This window comes from Oncorhynchus mykiss, chromosome 18, assembly GCF_057628025.1.
Source record: "Oncorhynchus mykiss isolate SJ-2025 chromosome 18, ASM5762802v1, whole genome shotgun sequence".
NCBI lineage: Eukaryota > Metazoa > Chordata > Actinopteri > Salmoniformes > Salmonidae > Oncorhynchus > Oncorhynchus mykiss.
In genome coordinates this window covers 13478097-13502818 of record NC_143039.1, presented here as the reverse complement: position 1 = coordinate 13502818, position 24722 = coordinate 13478097, and the positions used below count along the sequence as shown (strand labels likewise).

The 24722-nt window shown below is 46.8% G+C and overlaps 2 protein-coding genes across 12 annotated transcripts in view; one reads left to right on the top strand and one right to left on the bottom strand.

Moving 5' to 3' along the window:
* Window positions 1-1569: 1569 nt before the first annotated feature.
* Window positions 1570-16030, bottom strand: dcun1d2b (DCN1, defective in cullin neddylation 1, domain containing 2b). 4 transcript variants are annotated; one of them, XM_090207172.1, is made up of 7 exons: window positions 15062-15126; window positions 13649-13865; window positions 11829-11997; window positions 11506-11636; window positions 8040-8122; window positions 5805-5901; window positions 1570-5437 (listed from the first exon to the last, which is right to left on the bottom strand). In XM_090207172.1, exons 1-7 carry the CDS (start codon window positions 15062-15064, stop codon window positions 5358-5360), a joined length of 780 nt encoding a protein of 259 aa, XP_090063298.1. In that variant the 5' UTR covers window positions 15065-15126; the 3' UTR covers window positions 1570-5357. The 4 variants fall into 4 exon arrangements, with proteins under 4 accessions (XP_090063298.1, XP_090063295.1, XP_090063297.1 ...); XM_090207169.1 differs by lacking the exon at window positions 15062-15126 and adding an exon at window positions 15892-16030 and having other exon boundaries at window positions 4438-5437; XM_090207171.1 differs by having other exon boundaries at window positions 4438-5437; window positions 15058-15080.
* slc9d1 (solute carrier family 9 member D1) overlaps window positions 14368-24722 on the top strand; it is a 33884-nt gene continuing 23529 nt past the window's right edge. The window contains exons 1-6 of one of the 8 annotated variants that reach the window (XM_090207149.1): window positions 14368-14839; window positions 16455-16551; window positions 17097-17374; window positions 19013-19180; window positions 21095-21274; window positions 21818-22033. In XM_090207149.1, coding sequence (XP_090063275.1) covers window positions 16491-16551; window positions 17097-17374; window positions 19013-19180; window positions 21095-21274; window positions 21818-22033 — 903 coding nt within the window. In that variant the 5' untranslated portion in view covers window positions 14368-14839; window positions 16455-16490. Of the gene's footprint in view, window positions 14840-15527; window positions 16118-16454; window positions 16552-17096; window positions 17375-19012; window positions 19181-21094; window positions 21493-21547; window positions 22034-24722 lie in introns of those variants that run through there. The other 7 variants (XM_090207147.1, XM_090207148.1, XM_090207152.1 and 4 more) reach the window with 7 other exon arrangements.

The window sequence follows — 24722 nt, the reverse complement described above, 5'->3', positions numbered from 1 at the left end:
TCAGTCTAACACACATCTTTATCAGCAGCCTCTGAGTGTAGAGGCACTGGGCTGTGATCAGGTGTCTCCTAAAAAGGCAATACCCTCGTCCCCAGAACTCCAGGGCTACCGCCAGGGCTGGAGGGTTAGAGGGCTGGAGGGTTAGAGGGCTGGGGAGTTAGAGGGCTGGAGGGTTAGAGGGCTGGGGAGTTAGAGGGCTGGGGAGTTAGAGGGCTGGGGAGTTAGAGGGCTGGGGAGTTAGAGGGCTGGAGGGTTAGAGGGCTGGGGGGTTAGAGGGCTGGGGGGTTAGAGGGCTGGAGGGTTAGAGGGCTGGAGGGTTAGAGGGCTGGGGGGTTAGAGGGCTGGAGGGTTAGAGGGCTGGGGGGTTAGAGGACTGGGTTAGAGGGCTGGGGGGTTAGAGGGCTGGGGGGTTAGAAGGCTGGAGGGTTAGAGGGCTGGAGGGTTAGAGGGCTGGAGGGTTAGAGGGCTGGAGGGTTAGAGGGCTGGAGGGTTAGAGGGCTGGAGGGTTAGAGGGCTGGAGGGTTAGAGGGCTGGGGGGTTAGAGGGCTGGGGGGTTAGAGGGCTGGGGGGTTAGAGGGCTGGGGGGTTAGAGGGCTGGGGGTTAGAGGACTGGAGGGTTAGAGGACTGGAGGGTTAGAGGGCTGGAGGGTTAGAGGGCTGGAGGGTTAGAGGGCTGGAGGAAGGGAGGATAGGAGGGTTAGAGGGCTGGGGGGTTAGAGGTCTGGAGGGTTAGAGGGCTGGAGGGTTAGAGGGCTGGAGGGTTAGAGGGCTGGGGGGTTAGAAGGCTGGGGGTTAGAGGGCTGGGGGGTTAGAGGACTGGGGGGTTAGAGGGCTGGGGGTTAGAGGACTGGAGGGTTAGAGGGCTGGAGGGTTAGAGGGCTGGAGGGTTAGAGGGCTGGAGGAAGGGAGGATAGGAGGGTTAGAGGGCTGGGGGGTTAGAGGTCTGGAGGGTTAGAGGGCTGGAGGGTTAGAGGGCTGGAGGGTTAGAGGGCTGGAGGGTTAGAGGGCTGGAGGGTTAGAAGGCTGGAGGGTTAGAAGGCTGGGGGGTTAGAGGACTGGAGGGTTAGAGGGCTGGGGGGTTAGAGGGCTGGGGGGTTAGAGGGCTGGGGGGTTAGAGGGCTGGGGGGGTTAGTGGACTGGGGGAATGGTTGGTAGGCTCTGTGTCAGATGGACCAGTAGGTCTAGTGTTGAGACCCCTTCCTTCCTTCCCTCCCTCCCCATTGGGGAAGGATAAGACTGGTGTGTTAATCAGCCCCCCTCCCTTGTTACCCCTCATCACCTCTAAACCCTCTCTCATTCTCACCAACAACAAACCAACCCCCCTCTGCCTCAACCCCTCCCTCACAACCCCCCCCCCCTCCCCCCTCATCCTTAACCTTTGCACCTAAACTGTCCCTAAAAGCGTCCCACCCTCTCATTCTCAACGGTGCTGCCCGTGCGCTCAGAGACGCCATAATGGGACAGAGATAACGTTGTGACCTCTTAACATCTCTGTGTTTTGGGGCACATTCTCTGTGATGCACTAATCTTTATGAAACTTTCAACAGAACAGATGGATCCAAAGTCTCGTTCCCATGTTTTTTGTTAAAAACAACATGCTTTATTGACGGGGGACCTTCCGATGCCAAAACAAAGTCACGCAGAACGTCTCCGTTGCAGAACGATGACACATGTTGTAAATGCTTTTTCTTCCCTCTCAGTGGAAATAATACCGAATATGAGTAAAGCTCAGACAGTCAACACATTGGACACTCTCTCAGCGCGTACCGTAGTGTAGGAGGTTCAGAGGACGTCTCTCTCTCTCTCTCCCTCTTCCATAGTCTCTGTCTTCTCCTGTCGATACACGTCAACACTGAACAGAATGTTTTCATTACCCCCCCCCTCCCAGATGTAAGTGCAATTGTCTAAGAACATGTGGCATAACAGGTGTAACTTAAAACATACCTCCCAAATAGCACCCTATTCCCTACATAGTGCACAACGTTAAGGTGCCATTTGGGAGACAGACGAGGCGCAGCCCAAAATCTCAGGAACATTTCTGGAGAATGAAGCAGAACTCCTGTTACCTGCTGCGTCAGAGGACGTCTGTTACTGAGATGTTCCGTGTGTGTGTGTGTGTAGTAGACGTGTGTGTGTGTGTTTGTGTGTGTAGTAGTAGACGTGTCTCAGTATGGTCTGATGATGTACTATAACCACACAGAGTGTGTGTGTGTGTGTGTGTGTGTGTGTAGTAGACGTGTCTCAGTCTGGTCTGATGATGTACTATAACCACACAGAGTGTGTGTGTGTTTGTGTGTGTAGAAGTAGACGTGTCTCAGTCTGGTCTGATGATGTACTATAACCACACAGAGTGTGTGTGTGTGTGTGTGTGTGTGTGTGTGTGTGTAGTAGACGTGTCTCAGTCTGGTCTGATGATGTACTATAACCACACAGAGTGTGTGTGTGTGTGTGTGTGTGTGTGTGTGTGTGTGTAGTAGACGTGTCTCAGTCTGGTCTGATGATGTACTATAACCACACAGAGTGTGTGTGTGTGTGTGTGTGTGTGTGTGTGTGTGTGTGTGTGTGTGTGTGTGTGTGTGTGTGTAGTAGACGTGTCTCAGTCTGGTCTGATGATGTACTGTAACATTCACTTCACTGGGCTGGCTAGCAGTAACCCATGACGACCAACCAAAACAACACAAACAACTGAAAGGTTTAAAAACAAAGAACTGGGTGTTGACAAGCATTTCACTGCACCTGCAATAACATCAGCTAAACACGCGTATGTGACCAATAACATTAGATCTGTAGACTGAATACGATTCATAGATTCAACTATGAACAGTGTTGTAGACTGAATACGATTCATAGATTCAACTATGAACTATATACAGTGTTGTAGACTGAATACGATTCATAGATTCAACTATGAACTATATACAGTGTTGTAGACTGAATAGGATTCATAGATTCAACTATGAACTATATACAGTGTTGTAGACTGAATACGATTCATAGATTCAACTATGAACTATATACAGTGTTGTAGACTGAATACGATTCATAGATTCAACTATGAACTATATACAGTGTTATAGACTGAATATGATTCAACTATGAACTATATAGTGTTGTAGACTGAATACGATTCATAGATTCAACTATGAACTATATACAGTGTTGTAGACTGAATACGATTCATAGATTCAACTATGAACTATATACAGTGTTATAGACTGAATATGATTCAACTATGAACTATATAGTGTTGTAGACTGAATACGATTCATAGATTCAACTATGAACTATATACAGTGTTGTAGACTGAATATGATTCATAGATTCAACTATGAACTATATACAGTGTTATAGACTGAATATGATTCAACTATGAACTATATACAGTGTTGTAGACTGAATACGATTCATAGATTCAACTATGAACTATATACAGTGTTGTAGACTGAATACGATTCATAGATTCAACTATGAACTATATACAGTGTTGTAGACTGAATATGATTCATAGATTCAACTATGAACTATATACAGAGTTGTAGACTGAATACGATTCATAGACTCAACTTCCTGTGCGTTGCTTGTGAAAATAAAATAACTGCCAGACCAACAGTCAAGGTCTCTGGTGATGTGAACAGTTACACCCCAAACAAACAAACTCAAATCAAACAGAAAGCTTGGAGACATGGCGCATCCCAAATGGGCCAACCCGTTCCCTATATAGTGCACTACTTTTTGACCAGTACTATACAGGGAATAGGGTACAGTTTGGGACACGAACTAGAAATCTGTGGACCTCGTACGTATTTCAAATACTCCTTCCTCTCTCTCATGATTATAAATGTCATCGTGTCTTCTTTATAATGTATCATATTCATTATTCTAAAATGGTATATCTATACATGAATCCTATGGTCACAGTCTGTTCCAACTGTAGCCATAGTATTTCTGCTGGTGTTGAGCTGTAAAGCATGCTGCTCTGTCGGTCGGTCCCGTTCTATCTGAATACCCAAAGTGGATCTGAACTGGGCCTGTATTCCTAAAGCGTCTCAGAGTAGGTCCTCTCTGGTCCTCTCACTCACTATGATCTAAAAGGCTAACCTGATCCCAGGTCAGCACTAGGATCTGGTCCTCTCTCTAGTATTCATTCTTATGTAAAAGGCTAAACTGATCCCAGGTCAGCACTAGGATCTGGTCCTCTCTCTAGTATTCATTCTTATGTAAAAGGCTAAACTGATCCCAGGTCAGCACTAGGATCTGGTCCTCTCTCTAGTATTCATTCTTATGTAAAAGGCTAACCTGATCCCAGGTCAGCATTAGGATCTGGTCCCCTCTAGTATTCATTATGATCTAAAAGGCTAAACTGATCCCAGGTCAGCACTCCTACTCTGACGCCTTGTGGATATAGACCCTGAACCTCACACACATTAACAACAAAACTGCCCCAACTTTTACACTTTAGATTGAAATGGAAGCAGAACATTACACTGACGTTGGATTGGATGAGAACATTGGATGACGACCACACCCCTCACCTCTGATTCGATGAGAAGAAACTCAATGATAATAATATAAAAAAAAGTTGTTGTTGTTGTTCCTCCGTCCAGCCGCTTAGCGCTCAACCAGAAACACATGCAGAACCTCCTAGTTCATCCACCACGGGCCGGCAGAGAGGACACGTCTTACTACTGTGGGTTCAGACCACAGGAGGTTGGTGGCACCTTAATTGGGGAGGACAGGTTGGTGGTAATGACTGGATCTGAATCAGTGGAATGGTATGAAATACATCAAACACATGGTTTCCAGGTGTTTGATGCCGTTCCATTCGCTCCGTTCCAGACATTATGATGAGCCGTCCTCCTCTCAGCAGCCTCCACTGGATCAAATATCACACCATTCTGTCTGTCTGCTGCAGAGAGCAAACTGTCCGCCCCTCTCTGCCGTTCTGTTTGCTCTCCCTGGTCGTTCTTTAGTAAGGAGGGGGGCGGGGTTGGGGGGGGGGGGCTGCAGCTAGGGGGGGGGTGGGACCAGAGCACCAGTTCTGATGGTGGCTGGTGTATGGGTACTGTAGTCGTTGGCCGATCGGTCTGATCCAGCCAGCCAATGGGAGCGGAGCTCATAGCTCCGCGACGATCCCACCCCCTGCTAACAGCCCGCCTCCCGGAGTGACTCAGACCCAAAACAAAGAAAAAGATAACTTCCTCTTCCTGTTGTTGTTTTCCTTCTCTCCGATTGGCTGTCATGTCGCTCCCCGGCCCCTGATTGGCAGCTCAGTCTCACAAACTTGGACAGTCTTGTAGAAGTCTCTTTTTGGCTGGTGTGTATAAAATCGTCAGCCCCTGCTGGGAACTGGGTGTGACCTATATGGTTTTACGCTTGCCCCCTGTCACGATTGGCCGGGCAAATTCCACAAAGTCGTCTATGAGGACAGGCCAAGCTCCTGAGTGGGCAGAAAAGGGTCACATGATTAGCTGCACGGTAAGTGATTGGCAAAAATGTTTTAATAGGTGATTGCGCTGTATGGTAGTAGGAAGAAGTCAAGTCCCAATCCCTAACTGATGACTCCAGGTCAGATCTTAGTCATACGCCTAGTGGTTATGGATATGGGGGGTAGAGGAATCCTGGATCTGAGGTCAGGGTGGGCAGGGTGTGGATTAGTGTATGTTTTATTGGTCCTACAGAAATGTTTGTCTGCGTTCCAAACGGCACCCTAATCCGTATCTAGTGCACTATGGGCCCTGGTCAAAAGTAGAGCACAGGAAAAGGTGCCAATTGGGACCCATCCTTAATAGGTGGTTATATCTCACCTTCCTCGTCGTAGTTGGACATGTCGTCTGCGATCATGTTGCCAAAGTCCAGTAGCAGGTTCCACGTGTCTTTGGGGATCGACCGCTTATGATGCTCCTGCATTAATCACACAGAGAGATGACATCAGAGATTATGATGCTCCTGCATTAATCACACAGAGAGATGACATCAGAGATTATGATGCTCCTGCATTAATCACACAGGTAGATGACATCAGAGATTATGATGCTCCTGCATTAATCACACAGAGAGATGACATCAGAGATTATGATGCTCCTGCATTAATCACACAGGTAGATGACATCAGAGATTATGATGCTCCTGCATTAAATCACACAGAGAGATGACATCAGAGATTATGATGCTCCTGCATTAAATCACACAGACAGATGACATCAGAGATTATGATGCTCCTGCATTAAATCACACAGAGAGATGACATCAGAGATTATGATGCTCCTGCATTAAATCACACAGAGAGATGACATCAGAGATTATGATGCTCCTGCATTAAATCACACAGAGAGATGACATCAGAGATTATGATGCTCCTGCATTAATCACACAGATAGATGACATCAGAGATTATGATGCTCCTGCATTAAATCACACAGAGAGATGACATCAGAGATTATGATGCTCCTGCATTAATCACACAGAGAGATGACATCAGAGATTATGATGCTCCTGCATTAAATCACACAGAGAGATGACATCAGAGATTATGATGCTCCTGCATTAATCACACAGATAGATGACATCAGAGATTATGATGCTCCTGCATTAATCACACAGATAGATGACATCAGAGATTATGATGCTCCTGCATTAAATCACACAGATAGATGACATCAGAGAGATTATGATGCTCCTGCATTAAATCACACAGAGAGATGACATCAGAGATTATGATGCTCCTGCATTAAATCACACAGAGAGATGACATCAGAGATTATGATGCTCCTGCATTAAATCACACAGAGAGATGACATCAGAGATTATGATGCTCCTGCATTAAATCACACAGATAGATGACATCAGAGATTATGATGCTCCTGCATTAATCACACAGATAGATGACATCAGAGATTATGATGCTCCTGCATTAAATCACACAGATAGATGACATCAGAGATTATGATGCTCCTGCATTAAATCACACAGACAGATGACATCAGAGATTATGATGCTCCTGCATTAAATCACACAGAGAGATGACATCAGAGATTATGATGCTCCTGCATTAAATCACACAGACAGATGACATCAGAGATTATGATGCTCCTGCATTAAATCACACAGACAGATGACATCAGAGATTATGATGCTCCTGCATTAAATCACACAGAGAGATGACATCAGAGATTATGATGCTCCTGCATTAAATCACACAGACAGATGACATCAGAGATTATGATGCTCCTGCATTAAATCACACAGAGAGATGACATCAGAGATTATGATGCTCCTGCATTAATCACACAGGTAGATGACATCAGAGATTATGATGCTCCTGCATTAATCACACAGATAGATGACATCAGAGATTATGATGCTCCTGCATTAAATCACACAGACAGATGACATCAGAGATTATGATGCTCCTGCATTAAATCACACAGAGAGATGACATCAGAGATTATGATGCTCCTGCATTAAATCACACAGATAGATGACATCAGAGATTATGATGCTCCTGCATTAAATCACACAGAGAGATGACATCAGAGATGATGATGCTCCTGCATTAAATCACACAGATAGATGACATCAGAGATTATGATGCTCCTGCATTAATCACACAGACAGATGACATCAGAGATTATGATGCTCCTGCACTAAATCACACAGATAGATGACATCAGAGATTATGATGCTCCTGCACTAAATCACACAGATAGATGACATCAGAGATTATGAAGCTCCTGCATTAAATCACACAGATAGATGACATCACAGATTATGATGCTCCTGCACTAAATCACACAGATAGATGACATCAGAGATTATGATGCTCCTGCATTAATCACACAGATAGATGACATCAGAGATTATGATGCTCCTGCATTAATCACACAGATAGATGACATCACAGATTATGATGCTCCTGCACTAATCACACAGATAGATGACATCACCAGAGACTATCAACACATGGAGGAAACACCTAGACTCTGTCCAGAGTAGTATATTATTTAGGGAATAGCCATTAATACAGACTGGCATCCACTCACCAATAGAAACCTGTTCCAGAGGTCCAGGAACTTGAATCGACCAGATAGAACCAGGTTCCAGTAGGCCACAGCCATCTCCAGGTCTGATATAGAGAGTAGAGGGGTTAATAACACCATCAGTAGACTAGTCATCTCCAGGTCTGATATAGAGAGTAGAGGGGTTAGTTAGAGAGTTAGAGAGAGAGAGAGAGACATTACAGTGTCTGACAGAGAGTTACAGAGAGAGAGAGAGAGACATTACAGTGTCTGACAGAGAGTTACAGAGAGAGAGAGACATTAGTGTCTGACAGAGTTACAGAGAGAGAGACATTACAGTGTTTGACAGAGAGTTACAGAGAGAGAGAGAGACATTACAGTGTCTGACAGAGTTACAGAGAGAGAGAGAGACATTACAGTGTCTGACAGAGAGTTACAGAGAGAGAGAGAGAGACATTACAGTGTCTGACAGAGAGTTACAGAGAGAGAGAGAGAGACATTACAGTGTCTGACAGAGTTACAGAGAGAGAGAGAGACATTACAGTGTCTGACAGAGAGTTACAGAGAGAGAGAGAGACATTACAGTGTCTGACAGAGAGTTACAGAGAGAGAGAGACATTACAGTGTCTGACAGAGAGTTAGAGAGAGAGAGAGACATTACAGTGTCTGACAGAGAGTTACAGAGAGAGAGAGAGAGAGAGAGACATTACAGTGTCTGACAGAGAGTTACAGAGAGAGAGAGAGAGAGACATTACAGTGTCTGCCAGAGAGTTACAGAGAGAGAGACATTACAGTGTCCCACAGAGAGTTACAGAGAGAGAGAGAGAGAGAGAGACATTAGTGTCTGACAGAGAGCTACAGAGAGAGAGAGAGACATTACAGTGTCTGGCAGAGAGTTACAGAGAGAGAGAGAGAGAGAGAGAGAGAGAGAGAGAGACATTACAGTGTCTGACAGAGAGTTACAGAGAGAGAGAGAGAGACATTACAGTGTCTGACAGAGAGTTAGAGAGAGAGAGAGAGGCATTACAGTGTCTGAGAGAGTTACAGAGAGAGAGACATTACAGTGTCTGACAGAGAGTTACAGAGAGAGAGAGAGAGAGACATTACAGTGTATGACAGAGAGTTAGAGAGAGAGAGAGACATTACAGTGTCTGACAGTTACAGAGAGAGAGAGAGAGACATTACAGTGTCTGACAGAGAGTTACAGAGAGAGAGAGACATTACAGTGTCTGACAGAGAGTTACAGAGAGAGAGAGAGACATTACAGTGTCTGACAGAGAGTTACAGAGACAGAGACATTACAGTGTCTGACAGAGAGTTACAGAGAGAGAGAGAGAGAGACATTACAGTGTCCCACAGAGAGTTACAGAGAGAGAGAGAGAGATTACAGTGTCTGACAGAGAGTTACAGAGAGAGAGAGACATTACAGTGTCTGACAGAGTTACAGAGAGAGAGACATTACAGTGTCTGACAGAATTACAGAGAGAGAGAGAGACATTACAGTGTCTGACAGAGAGTTACAGAGAGAGAGACATTACAGTGTCTGGCAGAGAGTTACAGAGAGAGAGAGAGAGAGACATTACAGTGTCCCACAGAGAGTTACAGAGAGAGAGAGAGACATTACAGTGTCTGACAGAGAGTTACAGAGAGAGAGACATTACAGTTTCTGACAGAGAGTTATAGAGAGAGAGAGACATTACAGTGTCTGACAGGGAGTTACAGAGAGAGAGAGAGACATTACAGTGTCTGACAGAGAGTTACAGAGAGAGAGACATTACAGTGTCTGACAGTGTTACACAGAGAGAGAGAGACATTACAGTGTCTGGCAGAGAGTTACAGAGAGAGAGAGAGAGACATTACAGTGTCTGGCAGAGAGTTACAGAGAGAGAGAGAGACATTACACTGTCTGACAGATAGTTACAGAGAGAGAGACATTACAGTGTCTGACAGGGAGTTACAGAGAGAGAGAGAGACATTATAGTGTCTGACAGAGAGTTACAGAGAGAGAGACATTACAGTGTCTGACAGAGTTACACAGAGAGAGAGAGACATTACAGTGTCTGACAGAGTTACAGAGAGAGACATTACAGTGTCTGGCAGAGAGTTACAGAGAAAGACATTACAGTGTCTGGCAGAGAGTTACAGAGAGAGAGAGAGAGAGAGAGAGACATTACAGTGTCTGACAGAGAGTTAGAGAGACATTACAGTGTCTGGCAGAGAGTTACAGAGAGAGACATTACAGTGTCTGGCAGAGAGTTACAGAGAGAGAGAGCGAGAGAGAGAGAGAGACATTACAGTGTCTGACAGAGAGTTAGAGAGACATTACAGTGTCTGGCAGAGAGTTACAGAGAGAGAGAGAGAGAGAGAGAGACATTACAGTGTCTGACAGAGAGTTAGAGAGACATTACAGTGTCTGACAGAGAGTTACAGAGAGAGAGAGAGAGACATTACAGTGTCTGACAGAGAGTTACAGAGAGAGAGAGAGACATTACAGTCAGATGAGTTTTGACAAAGGGCCCTACTGTTGTTCCAGGAACTTAGCTGGGTCACCCACTCCGGTCGTCATAACAACACAGACCAGCAGAAACAACAACCAGAACAAAGTGGTCCCCTCCAGGGAATCCCCTCAATGGCACCCAGTACCCTAAATAGTGCACTAGTGGGCCCATAGGGCTCTGGTCAGAAGTAGTGACTATGCAGGGAATAGAGCTCTATTTGGGACCCACCCTGGTTCTTGTTTAGCTTGATAGGTGATCTATCCGTAAACCTGTCATTACATAGTAACAGTACACTAACTATCAGACTCCAGGCCCTCTCCTCAGCATGGCTCACAGAACAGCAGTAGTCCAACCAGAGGCAGTGTTGTGAAGGGGGAGCTCTTCACTTACCTGGAAGGTCATTGTTTTCCATCTAAAAGCCATTCTTCCTGTTTGCTGCCGGGCTGCTACTGACTGAGACAGAACTACATTACACCGCTGATGCCAAACCACCATAGTTATCTACCAATGTTCCCCAGGAGGAATTCAACACCAGGGTTAGGAAAACTACACCAGGGTGAAAGACCTTCTCCTCAAACACAGTGCTGGACCAACCAGGGTTTGACTAAACCTATCTGTCTGGACACAATATTTACCAGAACCTCTGTTCATTCACCAGAACCTCTGTTCATTCACCAGAACCTCGGTTCATTCACCAGAACCTCGGTTCATTCACCAGAACCTCTGTTCATTCACCAGAACCTCTGTTCATTCACCAGAACCTCTGACCTCTGTTCATTCACCAGAACCTCTGTTCATTCACCAGAACCTCTGACCTCTGTTCATTCACCAGAACCTCTGTTCATTCACCAGAACCTCTGTTCATTCACCAGAACCTCTGTTCATTCACCAGAACCTCTGTTCATTCACCAGAACCTCTGACCTCTGTTCATTCACCAGAACCTCGGTTTTCACTTTGAGCTTTTTTCCAGAAAGATATGTGAAATACGTACCTAGTCCCTTCTGTCCAGGGTTCTTGGCGAAGTTGAAGGTGAACTGATAGAAGTCTTTAAACTTGGCCGTGTCTTTGACTTCCTGTTCTAGTCTGGGGAGCAGAGCCTTCAGCTTCTCTGGACTGTCACAGCTAGGGGGAGCGCACACACACACACACACACAGACACCTTCTTATTGGAGTCCAGCTAATACCTGCCCGCCCTCCGTTTCAAAATGTTTAGTTGTCCAATAACAACATTTGCTTTCATTCAAAATGTTTCCTACTGAACAGCGAACACAACTGCGTGGCGCAGAAAGATGACATCACAGAAAGCTAGCTCACCCTAGCTCGGCCATGCCGTCGAGGAACTCCTTCCTGCTGAACTCACACTGTGTGGCGGCACGGAACTTCCAGGCCACCACCAGAACACTCCTACTGGCCGGGTCCAGGGTGAGGTCATCACAGAACTGCTGGATCCCATCGATACCGATCTTATTGTCATCCTGGGGGTCTGGAGAGGAACAACACAACAACACTGTGACAGGACTACAACACAGAGCTGGTACATTACACTGGTACATTACACTGGTACATTACACTGGTACATTACACTGGTACATTACACTGGTACACTACACTGGTACACTACACTGGTACACTACACTGGTACATTACACTGGTACACTACACTGGTACATTACACTGGTACATTACACTGGTACATTACACTGGTACATTACACTGGTACATTACACTGGTACACTACACTGGTACACTACACTGGTACACTACACTGGTACATTACACTGGTACACTACACTGGTACATTACACTGGTACATTACACTGGTACATTACACTGGTACACTACACTGGTACATTACACTGGTACATTACACTGGTACACTACACTGGTACACTACACTGGTACACTACACTGGTACATTACACTGGTACACTACACTGGTACACTACACTGGTACATTACACTGGTACATTACACTGGTACATTACACACACACCTCATTAAATGTTTCCTTTGTTCTTCATATACACCCACAGAGCACAGTACACACCTGATCCTAACACTCTCCACCTCTCCAGTAAACACACACTACACCACCTCTACCATCCCCTCCTCTCCCCAGTACACACACTACACCCCCTCTACCATCCCCTCTCCTCAGTACACACACTACACCCCCTCTACCATCCCCTCTCCCTAGTACACACACACTACACCACCTCTACCATCCCCTCTCCTCTCCCCAGTACACACACTACACCCCCTCTACACTCCCCTCTCCCCAGTACACACACTACACCCCCTCTACACTCCCCTCTCCTCTCCCCAGTACACACACTACACCCCCTCTCCTCTCCTCAGTACACACACACACTACACCCCCTCTACCATCCCCTCTCCTAAGTACACACACACTACACCCCCTCTTCCATCCCATCTCCCCAGTACACACACTACACCCCCTCTCCTCTCCTCAGTACACACACACTACACCCCCTCTTCCATCCCATCTCCCCAGTACACACACTACACTCCCCTCTCCTCTCCCCAGTACACACACTACACCCCCTCTACCATCCCCTCAGTACACACACTACACCCCCTCTACCATCCCCTCAGTACACACACTACACCCCCTCTACCGTCCCCTCAGTACACACACTACACCCCCTCTACCATCCACTCTCCTCTCTCCCTAGTACACACACACTACACCCCCTCTTCCATCCACTCTCCTCTCCCCAGTACACACACTACACCCCCTCTTCCATCCCCTCTCCCCAGTACACACACTACACCCCCTCTTCCATCCTCTGTCCCTAGTACACACACTACACCCCCTCTTCCATCCTCTGTCCCTAGTACACACACTACACCCCCTCTTCCATCCTCTCTCCCTAGTACACACACTACACCCCCTCTTCCATCCTCTCTCCCTAGTACACACACTACACCCCCACTACCATCCTCTGTCCCTAGTACACACACTACACCCCCTCTTCCATCCTCTGTCCCTAGTACACACACTACACCCCCTCTTCCATCCTCTCTCCCTAGTACACACACTACACCCCCTCTTCCATCATCTGTCCCTAGTACACACACTACACCCCCACTACCATGCTCTCCCCTCTTACCTTTGTATCGGTTGTAGAGCTGTTCTAGCTTCTTGCGGTCCACAGAGGTTTTCATGGATTCTTTATAGTAGAGGTCGGGGTTCTGGAAGTAGTTGTCTGTGGCCACCTCTAGTTTCCAGTCATTCTGGGTCAGGCAGTACACAGCTGTCCTCTCCCCAGACTGAGTAAAGGTCATGAACTGACGAACCTTGTCCTTTTGAGACGACTTCAGCTTATGCTGCAGGAGAGGAGACACACACAGTTGAGATAGACAGGTGCACACACACATATATATATACACACACACACACACAGACAAACATATATACACGCGTATATACACACACACACACACACACACACAGACACACACCCGCATATACATATATATACACACACATATAGAAAGACTACAAAGAGAGGCAGGTGATCCATCGACCTTTGACCCCCGACAGACTGCTCTTCAGGTCACTTGCTAAGGCCATCAGGTCAGGTGCAGCAGAAACATGACAGATAAATCCCCCACTACGGAGACTAGTCTGTGACTGTCTGTTGGAGAGCAGGTCCATCTCTCTCTCCAGAACAGCGTCTTTAGACAGACAGGCTTGTCTGAGTCCTGCCAGTCAATGACTGGTGTTCTGTTCAACCCATCCCTGTGACTGTAAACGTGACTTTCTTCACTCCCCAAAATATTATACATCTATATAGAATCATATGGCATGTTTGGGAGCCTGAGGGACAATCCGTTAGAAACGGGAAATATATCGGTACATCGGTGTCGGGATGACCAGATCGTGATGTTTTAACATTCCGCAATGATCTAAACGGTGGTCGGGACCGATAACGGAGCGGGATTAATAACACACACTGGCAGCAGGCATTACATCACTCATCACCGTGAGCAAGGCACAGAGTGAAAAAAAAACAAAACAAACGTTTTGCTCCTAGAAATAACGGCGGGGTTGGTACACGACCACGGAGTCCCGTCGAATCAGAACAGTGTCTCTGTCGGTGCAGTGCGAGATGGCTATAATCGTGAGAAGACAACTGCCCGCCGGTCTTGCAGACCTGACCCTATCCTCTCGCTCTGGACCCGCCCGATGGTAGCGGGCATTGGCGGCGCCCTCTCCCGCGACCCAGTTCCCACGCCAGCGCGTACGGACAGCCCCTCTCTGTTCCAACGCAAAGGCGACATACCAACCAGGGGAAAAGGTAAGTGTTGCAAGTGCGGGTGTCCACAATAACAACTGACCTTCCATTTCCCTCATAAATTGCAACAGTGAACGACACACTGGCAATGCGACACTGCCAGAGGACACCTCGTTTCCCCGTTATAGAGAGCTTCATAGCGTGCCTCCCAAAACATTTCCAGCTATACACTTCGTACCATGGGTTTGTTCACTAGTTTATGTTTATCCTTTTGATCTTACCTACCATTTTATCACCCTCTGTTTGGCCAACTTGATATCCCAATGTCCCTTGTACGCCTGCGCGGGAGGTCAGCGCTACCGCAAGGTAAAGTTTGAGGGTCTAAACTGGGACTTGTAGTTCTTGGGATAATCAGTGATCGTGGTCAAGTTGTGGCCTTGTTCTGTGCACTTCTGAACCTAATAACACTGTACATGGATAGTGATGACATTGTATGCATAATAAACAGTTGCATAAAATGTTAATTATGTAAAATAATGTGATTCATCGCAGATAAAAATGTACTTGCACAATGCCATTGACTAGCTGTGATGAGTTTATGTTCATGGTCTTTAGAGCTAGTACAGTAGCTAAATAAAGCAGTCAAACAACTTTACAACTGTGTAGATTTTTTTCCAATAAGGTCTGTTACTTGTGAAAAACGCCACTTGATAAAACTACATATCCCAGATATCCGCGCAGATATCCAACCAATCGTTGGGATTTGTTTCGGAAGTGAAGTGAAAAATAACTACAATGTAACATTTTCTTACGGTATCGCAAACTTAATTCACCACAAACAACTTGATTAAAATGTTGTTGACATGTTACGAGAAATTCGACTTCAAATTCTCATTTTGTGGAGCTTACTGTCAATGTTGAAATAGTTTGAAAAGTTCGGATCCGTACTAACGTTAGTTAGTTAGCATTAGCCATCAAGCTAACCTAGTAGGCGCGAGCAGGTTTGACAGCTTTCTGCATTCATATCTAACCTTGCTAAAACATCGGGCACGCAAATGTCATTTATAAAGCGCAATAGCGCAATATTGAACAATACGTTTGACCCAAATGCATACCTGACAGACGTAGCTAGGCCGTTTGTTGCGGTCAACCGTAAGGGGTCTTGGATATGCATTAAGTTTGTCGCCCTGTGTGTAGTTGAATGCCTGCTCTAAGGCTCAACGTTGGCTAGAGCTATGTGGCGGATTGGGGAGGGGTGGCACTACAAGAGCACGATTGTTTCCCCTCTTCTACTGTGGAGTTTAGGACTGAGAGAGGACGACGTAGCACACTAGCTAGTAGGTAGCTGTCTTAACATTTTACCTATTTTATTTACCACGAATTTAAGCATAAAATAGATAGCGTACCTGCTGAATATGTAATTCAACATTTAAAACCATGATCAGAACACTGTCAGCTGTAATTCCAACCTTTTTTCTGTCTCTCTCCAGTGAATGAATGGTCTCTGTACTTCATATGAATATGTAATGATACTGCACAGCTAATGCAACGTACTTGTTGGCTAGTTTTGTGTTGTTACGGATGGTTTTCATTATTTAGTGATCTTGGAAATAATTGTATTCTATAAGCCTGTGTGTGTCTACACCTTCATGAACAGTGGTCTCATTGATCAACACAGGTCAGTAGGAGTAGCTGATTCAACCCCGAACTGCGCATGAGGAGGGACATAGGTGTCTGGAATATAAACATAACTAACCCTACCCATGTACACAAAGGTACTTTGCTGCTAGTATAAATTATAAACGTTTTTTTTTCTTCAAAGTCATAGGTAAAACCATTTCTGCAGTCTTTGGCCTCCATTTTATTGTTGACCTGCTTCTTCCCGGAGCTAGCTCGGGCTGTCACCTGTGTGTGGTGAGGCAGGTAAGTCAGGTGAGATGTGTTCTGGAAGGATATAGGTCACTGGATACAGGTGTGGCTCATCAAGTAGTTGTTCCTGAGCAGGTATGAGCCCCGCCCCTATCCTCTCTATGGAACTAACCTCTCTGGTGATTCCGCTGGCTGGGAAACATTCATACAGCCTGTGTGTTGGGTTTGTTATCATAGCCTTTCTCTTCTCCTGTCTGCCACCAGCCTCTCTCAGTCCATAGTCTTTATTCTCTCCATTCCTGCTCATAGTCTTTTCTCTCCTCTCTCTCTCTCTCTCTCTCTCTCTCTCTCTCTCTCTCTCTCCTCTCTCTCCCCCCTCTCCCTCCTACTGACCTCTGCCCCCCCCCCCCTCTCTCCCTCTCTGCCCCTCCCCCTCTCTCTTTCTCTGAAGGGGCAGCAGCAGTAGTAGGTTGGATGCGGGTTGTGTGTGCGGTGCTGTGCCTTGGCCTTGTCGGGGCGCTGCAGCGTGAGCAGGTAGCTCAGCATGCCATCAAGCTGCATCGGGGCAGGAGTGCTGTGGCCAAGCACGCTTGGAGCTGGGTGTCTGATAACTGCCGGCGCCTGGGCAGCCTCATCCGACAGAAGAACACGGCCATTAAGAAGCTAGCTGTGGCTGCAGCCGCTGTGGGGCGAGACCACTCCCTCTCAGACCCAGAGAGACTCTTCCAGGTGGGCGCCAGAGTAAAATGGACCGTTTAGCGCCATGCCCTGACCCTAATCCTAACGGACCCTAACTCTAGGTCAATCTAACTATTTTTGGCTCAATATGGTTATTACCTTGTTATTAGAGAAACTCTAATAACTTGTTATTACCTTGTTATTAGAGACTAATAACTTGTTATTACCTTATTATTAGAGAGACTCTAACTTGTTATTGCCTTGTTATTAGAGAGACTAATAACTTGTTATTACCTTGCTATTAGAGAGACTAATAACTTGTTATTACCTCGTTATTAGAGAGACTAATAACTTGTTATTACCTTGCTATTAGAGCGACTTTCCAGGTGAGCTTTTTAACCCCATCTCACCCTCACCCAGTGCTTAACTTGGACAGGAGCTCACCTGAGCTGAGTACCGGCACTTCTACTGCTGGAGCTCCTGCACCTCTATAGCAGTGGCTCCCAACTTTTTTCAGTTACTGTTACCGGAGTACTCCTGAAGTATCCCCTTCTGCATTTTACCAGTAGGCCTATTACCTCATGGGTCTCCTCAAGTACCCCGTGTGGATAGGCCAAGTACCCCGTGTGGATAGGCCAAGTACCCCGTGTGGATAGGCCAAGTACCCCGTGTGGATAGGCCAAGTACCCCGTGTGGATAGGCCAAGTACCCCGTGTGGATAGGCCAAGTACCCAGTGTGGATAGGCCAAGTACCCCGTGTGGATAGGCCAAGTACCCCGTGTGGATAGGCCAAGTACCCCGTGTGGATAGGCCAAGTACCCAGTGTGGATAGGCCAAGTACCCCGTGTGGATAGGCCAAGTACCCAGTGTGGATAGGCCAAGTACCCCGTGTGGATAGGCCAAGTACCCCGTGTGGATAGGCCAAGTACCCAGTGTGGATAGGCCAAGTACCCAGTGTGGATAGGCCAAGTACCCAGTGTGGATAGGCCAAGTACCCAGTGTGGATAGGCCAAGTACCCAGTGTGGATAGACCAAGTACCCCTGGTTGGGAACCACTGCTCAATAGAATATCAGCTCAAAAGTGTTGTGGAGCTCCTGCACCTAAATATAAACAGTACCAGCACCAAGTCCAGCACTGCCCTGACCCCACCTCTGACCTGAACCCTCCTCTGGAGAAATATGTTAATAAACATAACTGAACCCATGTGACCAAGCCACTGTTTAGTCAAAACGGACATTCTAAAAGGACTCTTAGCATCCAGATGTGTGTAAATAAAGGAGAGGAAAGTACTTTAGAATATTGAGGTGCAGCCCTGGTCTCACCCATCTTACCTTCTCTGTCCCATGTCTGCCAAGTGCACAGTCTGGATGTCAATAGAATGGAATCAAACACCTGGAAACCATGGAAACCATGTGTTTGATGTATTTGATACCATTCCACTGATTCCACTCCAGTCATTACCACGAGCCCGTCCTCCCTAATTAAGGTGCCTACAGCTTCCTATGGTGTACACTCTGAAGGGTCCTAGTCTAGTGTCCTCTCTCTTCTCTCTCCCCGTCCAAGGGTCCTAGTCTAGTGTCCTCTCTCTTCTCTCTCCCCGTCCAAGGGTCCTAGTCTAGTGTCCTCTCTCTTCTCTCTCCCCCGTCCAAGGGTCCTAGTGTCCTCTCTCTTCTCTCTCCCCCGTCCAGGTTCACACTCTGGAGGTGTTTCAGAAGGAGCTGAATGAGAGCGAACGCTCAGTCTTCCAGGCGGTGGTGGGCCTGCAGAGGGCGCTGCAGGGAGACTACAGGGACGTGGTCAACATGAAGGAGAGCAGCCGTCAGAGACTGGAGGCCCTCAGAGAAGCAGCCATTAAGGTGAGGGCAGGAGGAGTAGCGCAGCCATTAAGGTGAGGGCAGGAGGAGCAGAGCAGCCATTAAGGTGAGGGCAGGAGGAGCAGAGCAGCCATTAAGGTGAGGGCAGGAGGAGTAGCGCAGCCATTAAGGTGAGGGCAGGAGGAGCAGCGCAGCCATTAAGGTGAGGGCAGGAGGAGTAGCGCAGCCATTAAGGTGAGGGCAGGAGGAGTAGCGCAGCCATTAAGGTGAGGGCAGGAGGAGTAGCGCAGCCATTAAGGTGAGGGCAGGAGGAGTAGCGCAGCCATTAAGGTGAGGGCAGGAGGAGCAGAGCAGCCATTAAGGTGAGGGCAGGAGGAGCAGAGCAGCCATTAAGGTGAGGGCAGGAGGAGCAGAGCAGCCATTAAGGTGAGGGCAGGAGGAGCAGAGCAGCCATTAAGGTGAGGGCAGGAGGAGTAGCGCAGCCATTAAGGTGAGGGCAGGAGGAGCAGAGCAGCCATTAAGGTGAGGGCAGGAGGAGTAGCGCAGCCATTAAGGTGAGGGCAGGAGGAGCAGAGCAGCCATTAAGGTGAGGGCAGGAGGAGTAGCGCAGCCATTAAGGTGAGGGCAGGAGGAGTAGCGCAGCCATTAAGGTGAGGGCAGGAGGAGCAGAGCAGCCATTAAGGTGAGGGCAGGAGGAGCAGAGCAGCCATTAAGGTGAGGGCAGGAGGAGCAGAGCAGCCATTAAGGTGAGGGCAGGAGGAGTAGCGCAGCCATTAAGGTGAGGGCAGGAGGAGCAGAGCAGCCATTAAGGTGAGGGCAGGAGGAGTAGCGCAGCCATTAAGGTGAGGGCAGGAGGAGTAGCGCAGCCATTAAGGTGAGGGCAGGAGGAGCAGAGCAGCCATTAAGGTGAGGGCAGGAGGAGCAGAGCAGCCATTAAGGTGAGGGCAGGAGGAGCAGAGCAGCCATTAAGGTGAGGGCAGGAGGAGCAGAGCAGCCATTAAGGTGAGGGCAGGAGGAGCAGAGCAGCCATTAAGGTGAGGAGAGGAGAAACTTGGTTTTGATAGGAAGGTAGTGAATGTGATTAGTCGGTCTCCGTGGTAACAGCCGGGCGGAAAGGTTCTGCATTCTGACCAGCTGGAGAGGCTGGAACTCTTATCTCTGATTGGATGAGCCAGAGCAGGGGCAAGTGGGGCACAGCATTACTCTGCAAAATACACTGCTATCTGTGGAGGCCAGATCCGTGTGTGTGTGTGTGTGTGTGTGTGTGTGTGTGTGTGTGTGTGTTTGCCTAATATATATGGGTGTGTTTGTGTCTGTCTGGACAAAATGACATGCTATTAAAAACATTTTTGCAGTGGGGACAATAACATTTAGAACTTTCAAAAATATATATACTTTATTAAGGAAAAACATTTTCCATATTTTTTTCATTTTTAATGTTTATGTTTATCACACATAATATAATGTGAAAGTCTACATTAAGGTGTCTGTAATGGAATTAACATGGTACAACTAATGTAGACATTAATACATGCATTTCTATGGCTCCACAATATTTTGTACACCGGTGGAGGAGTGTCAAGATGGAGGGCCGATGGCTTCAACACAGCGCCCCCTGTTGTTCATCTAGTGTATGTATAAGTTATTGGTCTGACAGACCTTTTCTGCCCATCTATGTCTGACTTTCTGTGCTTTCTCTGTCTGTTTCTCTCTGTCTGTTTCTCTCTGTCTGTTTGTCTCTCTCTCTCTCTCTCTCTCTGCCTCTATCTCTCTCTTTCTCTCTCTCTCTCTGCCTCTCTCTCTCTTTCTCTCTCTGCCTCTCTGTCTCTCTCTCTCTCTCTCTCTCTGCCTCTCTCTCTCTCTCTCTCTCTGCCTCTCTCTCTCTGCCTCTCTCTCTCTCTCTCGCTCTCTCTTTCTCTCTGCGTCTCTCTCTCTCTGCCTCTCTGTGTGTGTCAGGAGGAGCAGGAGTATGTAGAGCTGGTAGCAGCAGAGAAGCACCAGGTGGAGGCTGTGAAGAGTGCCCTGGCCCAGAACAAGACCCTGTCCATGCTGGATGAGATCCTCGAGGATGTCAGGAGAGCTGCTGACCGCCTGGAGGAGGAGATAGAGGACCACGCCTTCGACAACAATAAACAGGTTTATCAACAACAACAACACAGGTCATATAGAGGACAACAATAAACAGGTTCATCAACAACAACAACAACACATAGGTCATATAGAGGACCACGCCTTCGACAACAATAAACAGGTTCATCAACAACAACAACAACAACACATAGGTCATATAGAGGACCACGCCTTCGACAACAATAAACAGGTTCATCAACAACAACAACAACAACAACACATAGGTCATATAGAGGACAACAATACACAGGTTCATCAACAACAACAACAAACACATAGGTCATAGAGGACAACAATAAACAGGTTCATCAACAACAACAACAACAAACACATAGGTCATATAGAGGACCACGTCTTTAATGACAAACGGGTCAGAATAGGAGTGCTGATCTAGGATCATTCTCCCTTTTTAGAGCATAATGAATCAGACTGTTTTGGACAGGGAGGACCTGATCCCAGATCAGCAGTCTGAGAGGCTGTATAAAGGGGTTGTTATGTATTGTATTAAAGGCGATATACCAGTAGAGTTATTATCAGGATTGTGATCAGATGAATGGGGTGCACGTAGCCAACGTGGAGGCGGTGCTGAGAGTGGAGGAGGAGGAGGAAGACGGAGGGAAGAGAAGAAGGAACGCGTCAAGGAGAGGTGGAGAGGTGGAGGACGACGTGGGGCTGAGCATGCTCATCGACTCCCAGAACAACCAGTATGTTCTGACCAAGCCCAGAGACTCCACCATGCCCCGCTCAGATCAACACTTCATCAAGGTCAGTACCAACTTTAACCCCTGAACACTAATGATCCTATACATATGAAGACTGTCCTAAAACTCCAGCTGTAATCTGACTATATGAAGACTGTCCTGAGACTCCAACTGTAATCTGACCATATGAAGACTGTCCTGAGACTCCAGCTGTAATCTGACTATATGAAGACTGTCCTGAGACTCCAGTTGTAATCTGACTATATGAAGACTGTCCTGAGACTCCAGCTGTAATCTGACCATATGAAGACTGTCCTGAGACTCCAGCTGTAATCTGACTATATGAAGACTGTCCTGAGACTCCAGCTGTAATCTGACCATATGAAGACTGTCCTGAGACTCCAGCTGTAATCTGAGTATATGAAGACTGTCCTGAGACTCCAGCTGTAATCTGACCATATGAAGACTGTCCTGAGACTCCAGCTGTAATCTGACTATATGAAGACTGTCCTGAGACTCCAGCTGTAATCTGACCATATGAAGACTGTCCTGAGACTCCAGCTGTAATCTGACTATATGAAGACTGTCCTGAGACTCCAGCTGTAATCTGACTATATGAAGACTGTCCTGAGACTCCAGCTGTAATCTGACCATATGAAGACTGTCCTGAGACTCCAGCTGTAATCTGACCATATGAAGACTGTCCTGAGACTCCAGCTGTAATCTGACCATATGAAGACTGTCCTGAGACTCCAGCTGTAATCTGACCATATGAAGACTGTCCTGAGACTCCAGCTGTAATCTGACTATATGAAGACTGTCCTGAGACTCCAGCTGTAATCTGACTATATGAAGACTGTCCTGAGACTCCAGCTGTAATCTGACTATATGAAGACTGTCCTGAGACTCCAGCTGTAATCTGACTATATGAAGACTGTCCTGAGACTCCAGCTGTAATCTGACTATATGAAGACTGTCCTGAGACTCCAGCTGTAATCTGACTATATGAAGACTGTCCTGAGACTCCAGCTGTAATCTGACTATATGAAGACTGTCCTGAGACTCCAGCTGTTATCTGACTATATGAAGACTGTCCTGAGTCCAGCTGTAATCTGACTATATGAAGACTGTCCTGAGACTCCAGCTGTAATCTGACTATATGAAGACTGTCCTGAGACTCCAACTGTAATCTGACCATATGAAGACTGTCCTGAGACTCCAGCTGTAATCTGACCATATGAAGACTGTCCTGAGACTCCAGCTGTAATCTGACTATATGAAGACTGTCCTGAGACTCCAGCTGTAATCTGACCATATGAAGACTGTCCTGAGACTCCAGCTGTAATCTGACCATATGAAGACTGTCCTGAGACTCCAGCTGTAATCTGACTATATGAAGACTGTCCTGAGACTCCAGCTGTAATCTGACCATATGAAGACTGTCCTGAGACTCCAGCTGTAATCTGACTATATGAAGACTGTCCTGAGACTCCAGCTGTAATCTGACTATATGAAGACTGTCCTGAGACTCCAGCTGTAATCTGACCATATGAAGACTGTCCTGAGACTCCAGCTGTAATCTGACTATATGAAGACTGTCCTGAGACTCCAGCTGTAATCTGACCATATGAAGACTGTCCTGAGACTCCAGCTGTAATCTGACCATATGAAGACTGTCCTGAGACTCCAGCTGTAATCTGACTATATGAAGACTGTCCTGAGACTCCAGCTGTAATCTGACCATATGAAGACTGTCCTGAGACTCCAGCTGTAATCTGACTATATGAAGACTGTCCTGAGACTCCAGCTGTAATCTGACTATATGAAGACTGTCCTGAGACTCCAGCTGTAATCTGACCATATGAAGACTGTCCTGAGACTCCAGCTGTAATCTGACTATATGAAGACTGTCCTGAGACTCCAGCTGTAATCTGACTATATGAAGACTGTCCTGAGACTCCAGCTGTAATCTGACTATATGAAGACTGTCCTGAGACTCCAGCTGTAATCTGACTATATGAAGACTGTCCTGAGACTCCAGCTGTTATCTGACTATATGAAGACTGTCCTGAGTCCAGCTGTAATCTGACTATATGAAGACTGTCCTGAGACTCCAGCTGTAATCTGACTATATGAAGACTGTCCTGAGACTCCAACTGTAATCTGACCATATGAAGACTGTCCTGAGACTCCAGCTGTAATCTGACTATATGAAGACTGTCCTGAGACTCCAGCTGTAATCTGACTATATGAAGACTGTCCTGAGACTCCAGCTGTAACCTGACTATATGAAGACTGTCCTGAGACTCCAGCTGTAATCTGACTATATGAAGACTGTCCTGAGACTCCAGCTGTTATCTGACTATATGAAGACTGTCCTGAGTCCAGCTGTAATCTGACTATATGAAGACTGTCCTGAGACTCCAGCTGTAATCTGACTATATGAAGACTGTCCTGAGACTCCAACTGTAATCTGACCATATGAAGACTGTCCTGAGACTCCAGCTGTAATCTGACCATATGAAGACTGTCCTGAGACTCCAGCTGTAATCTGAGTATATGAAGACTGTCCTGAGACTCCAGCTGTAATCTGACCATATGAAGACTGTCCTGAGACTCCAGCTGTAATCTGACCATATGAAGACTGTCCTGAGACTCCAGCTGTAATCTGACCATATGAAGACTGTCCTGAGACTCCAGCTGTAATCTGACTATATGAAGACTGTCCTGAGACTCCAGCTGTAATCTGACTA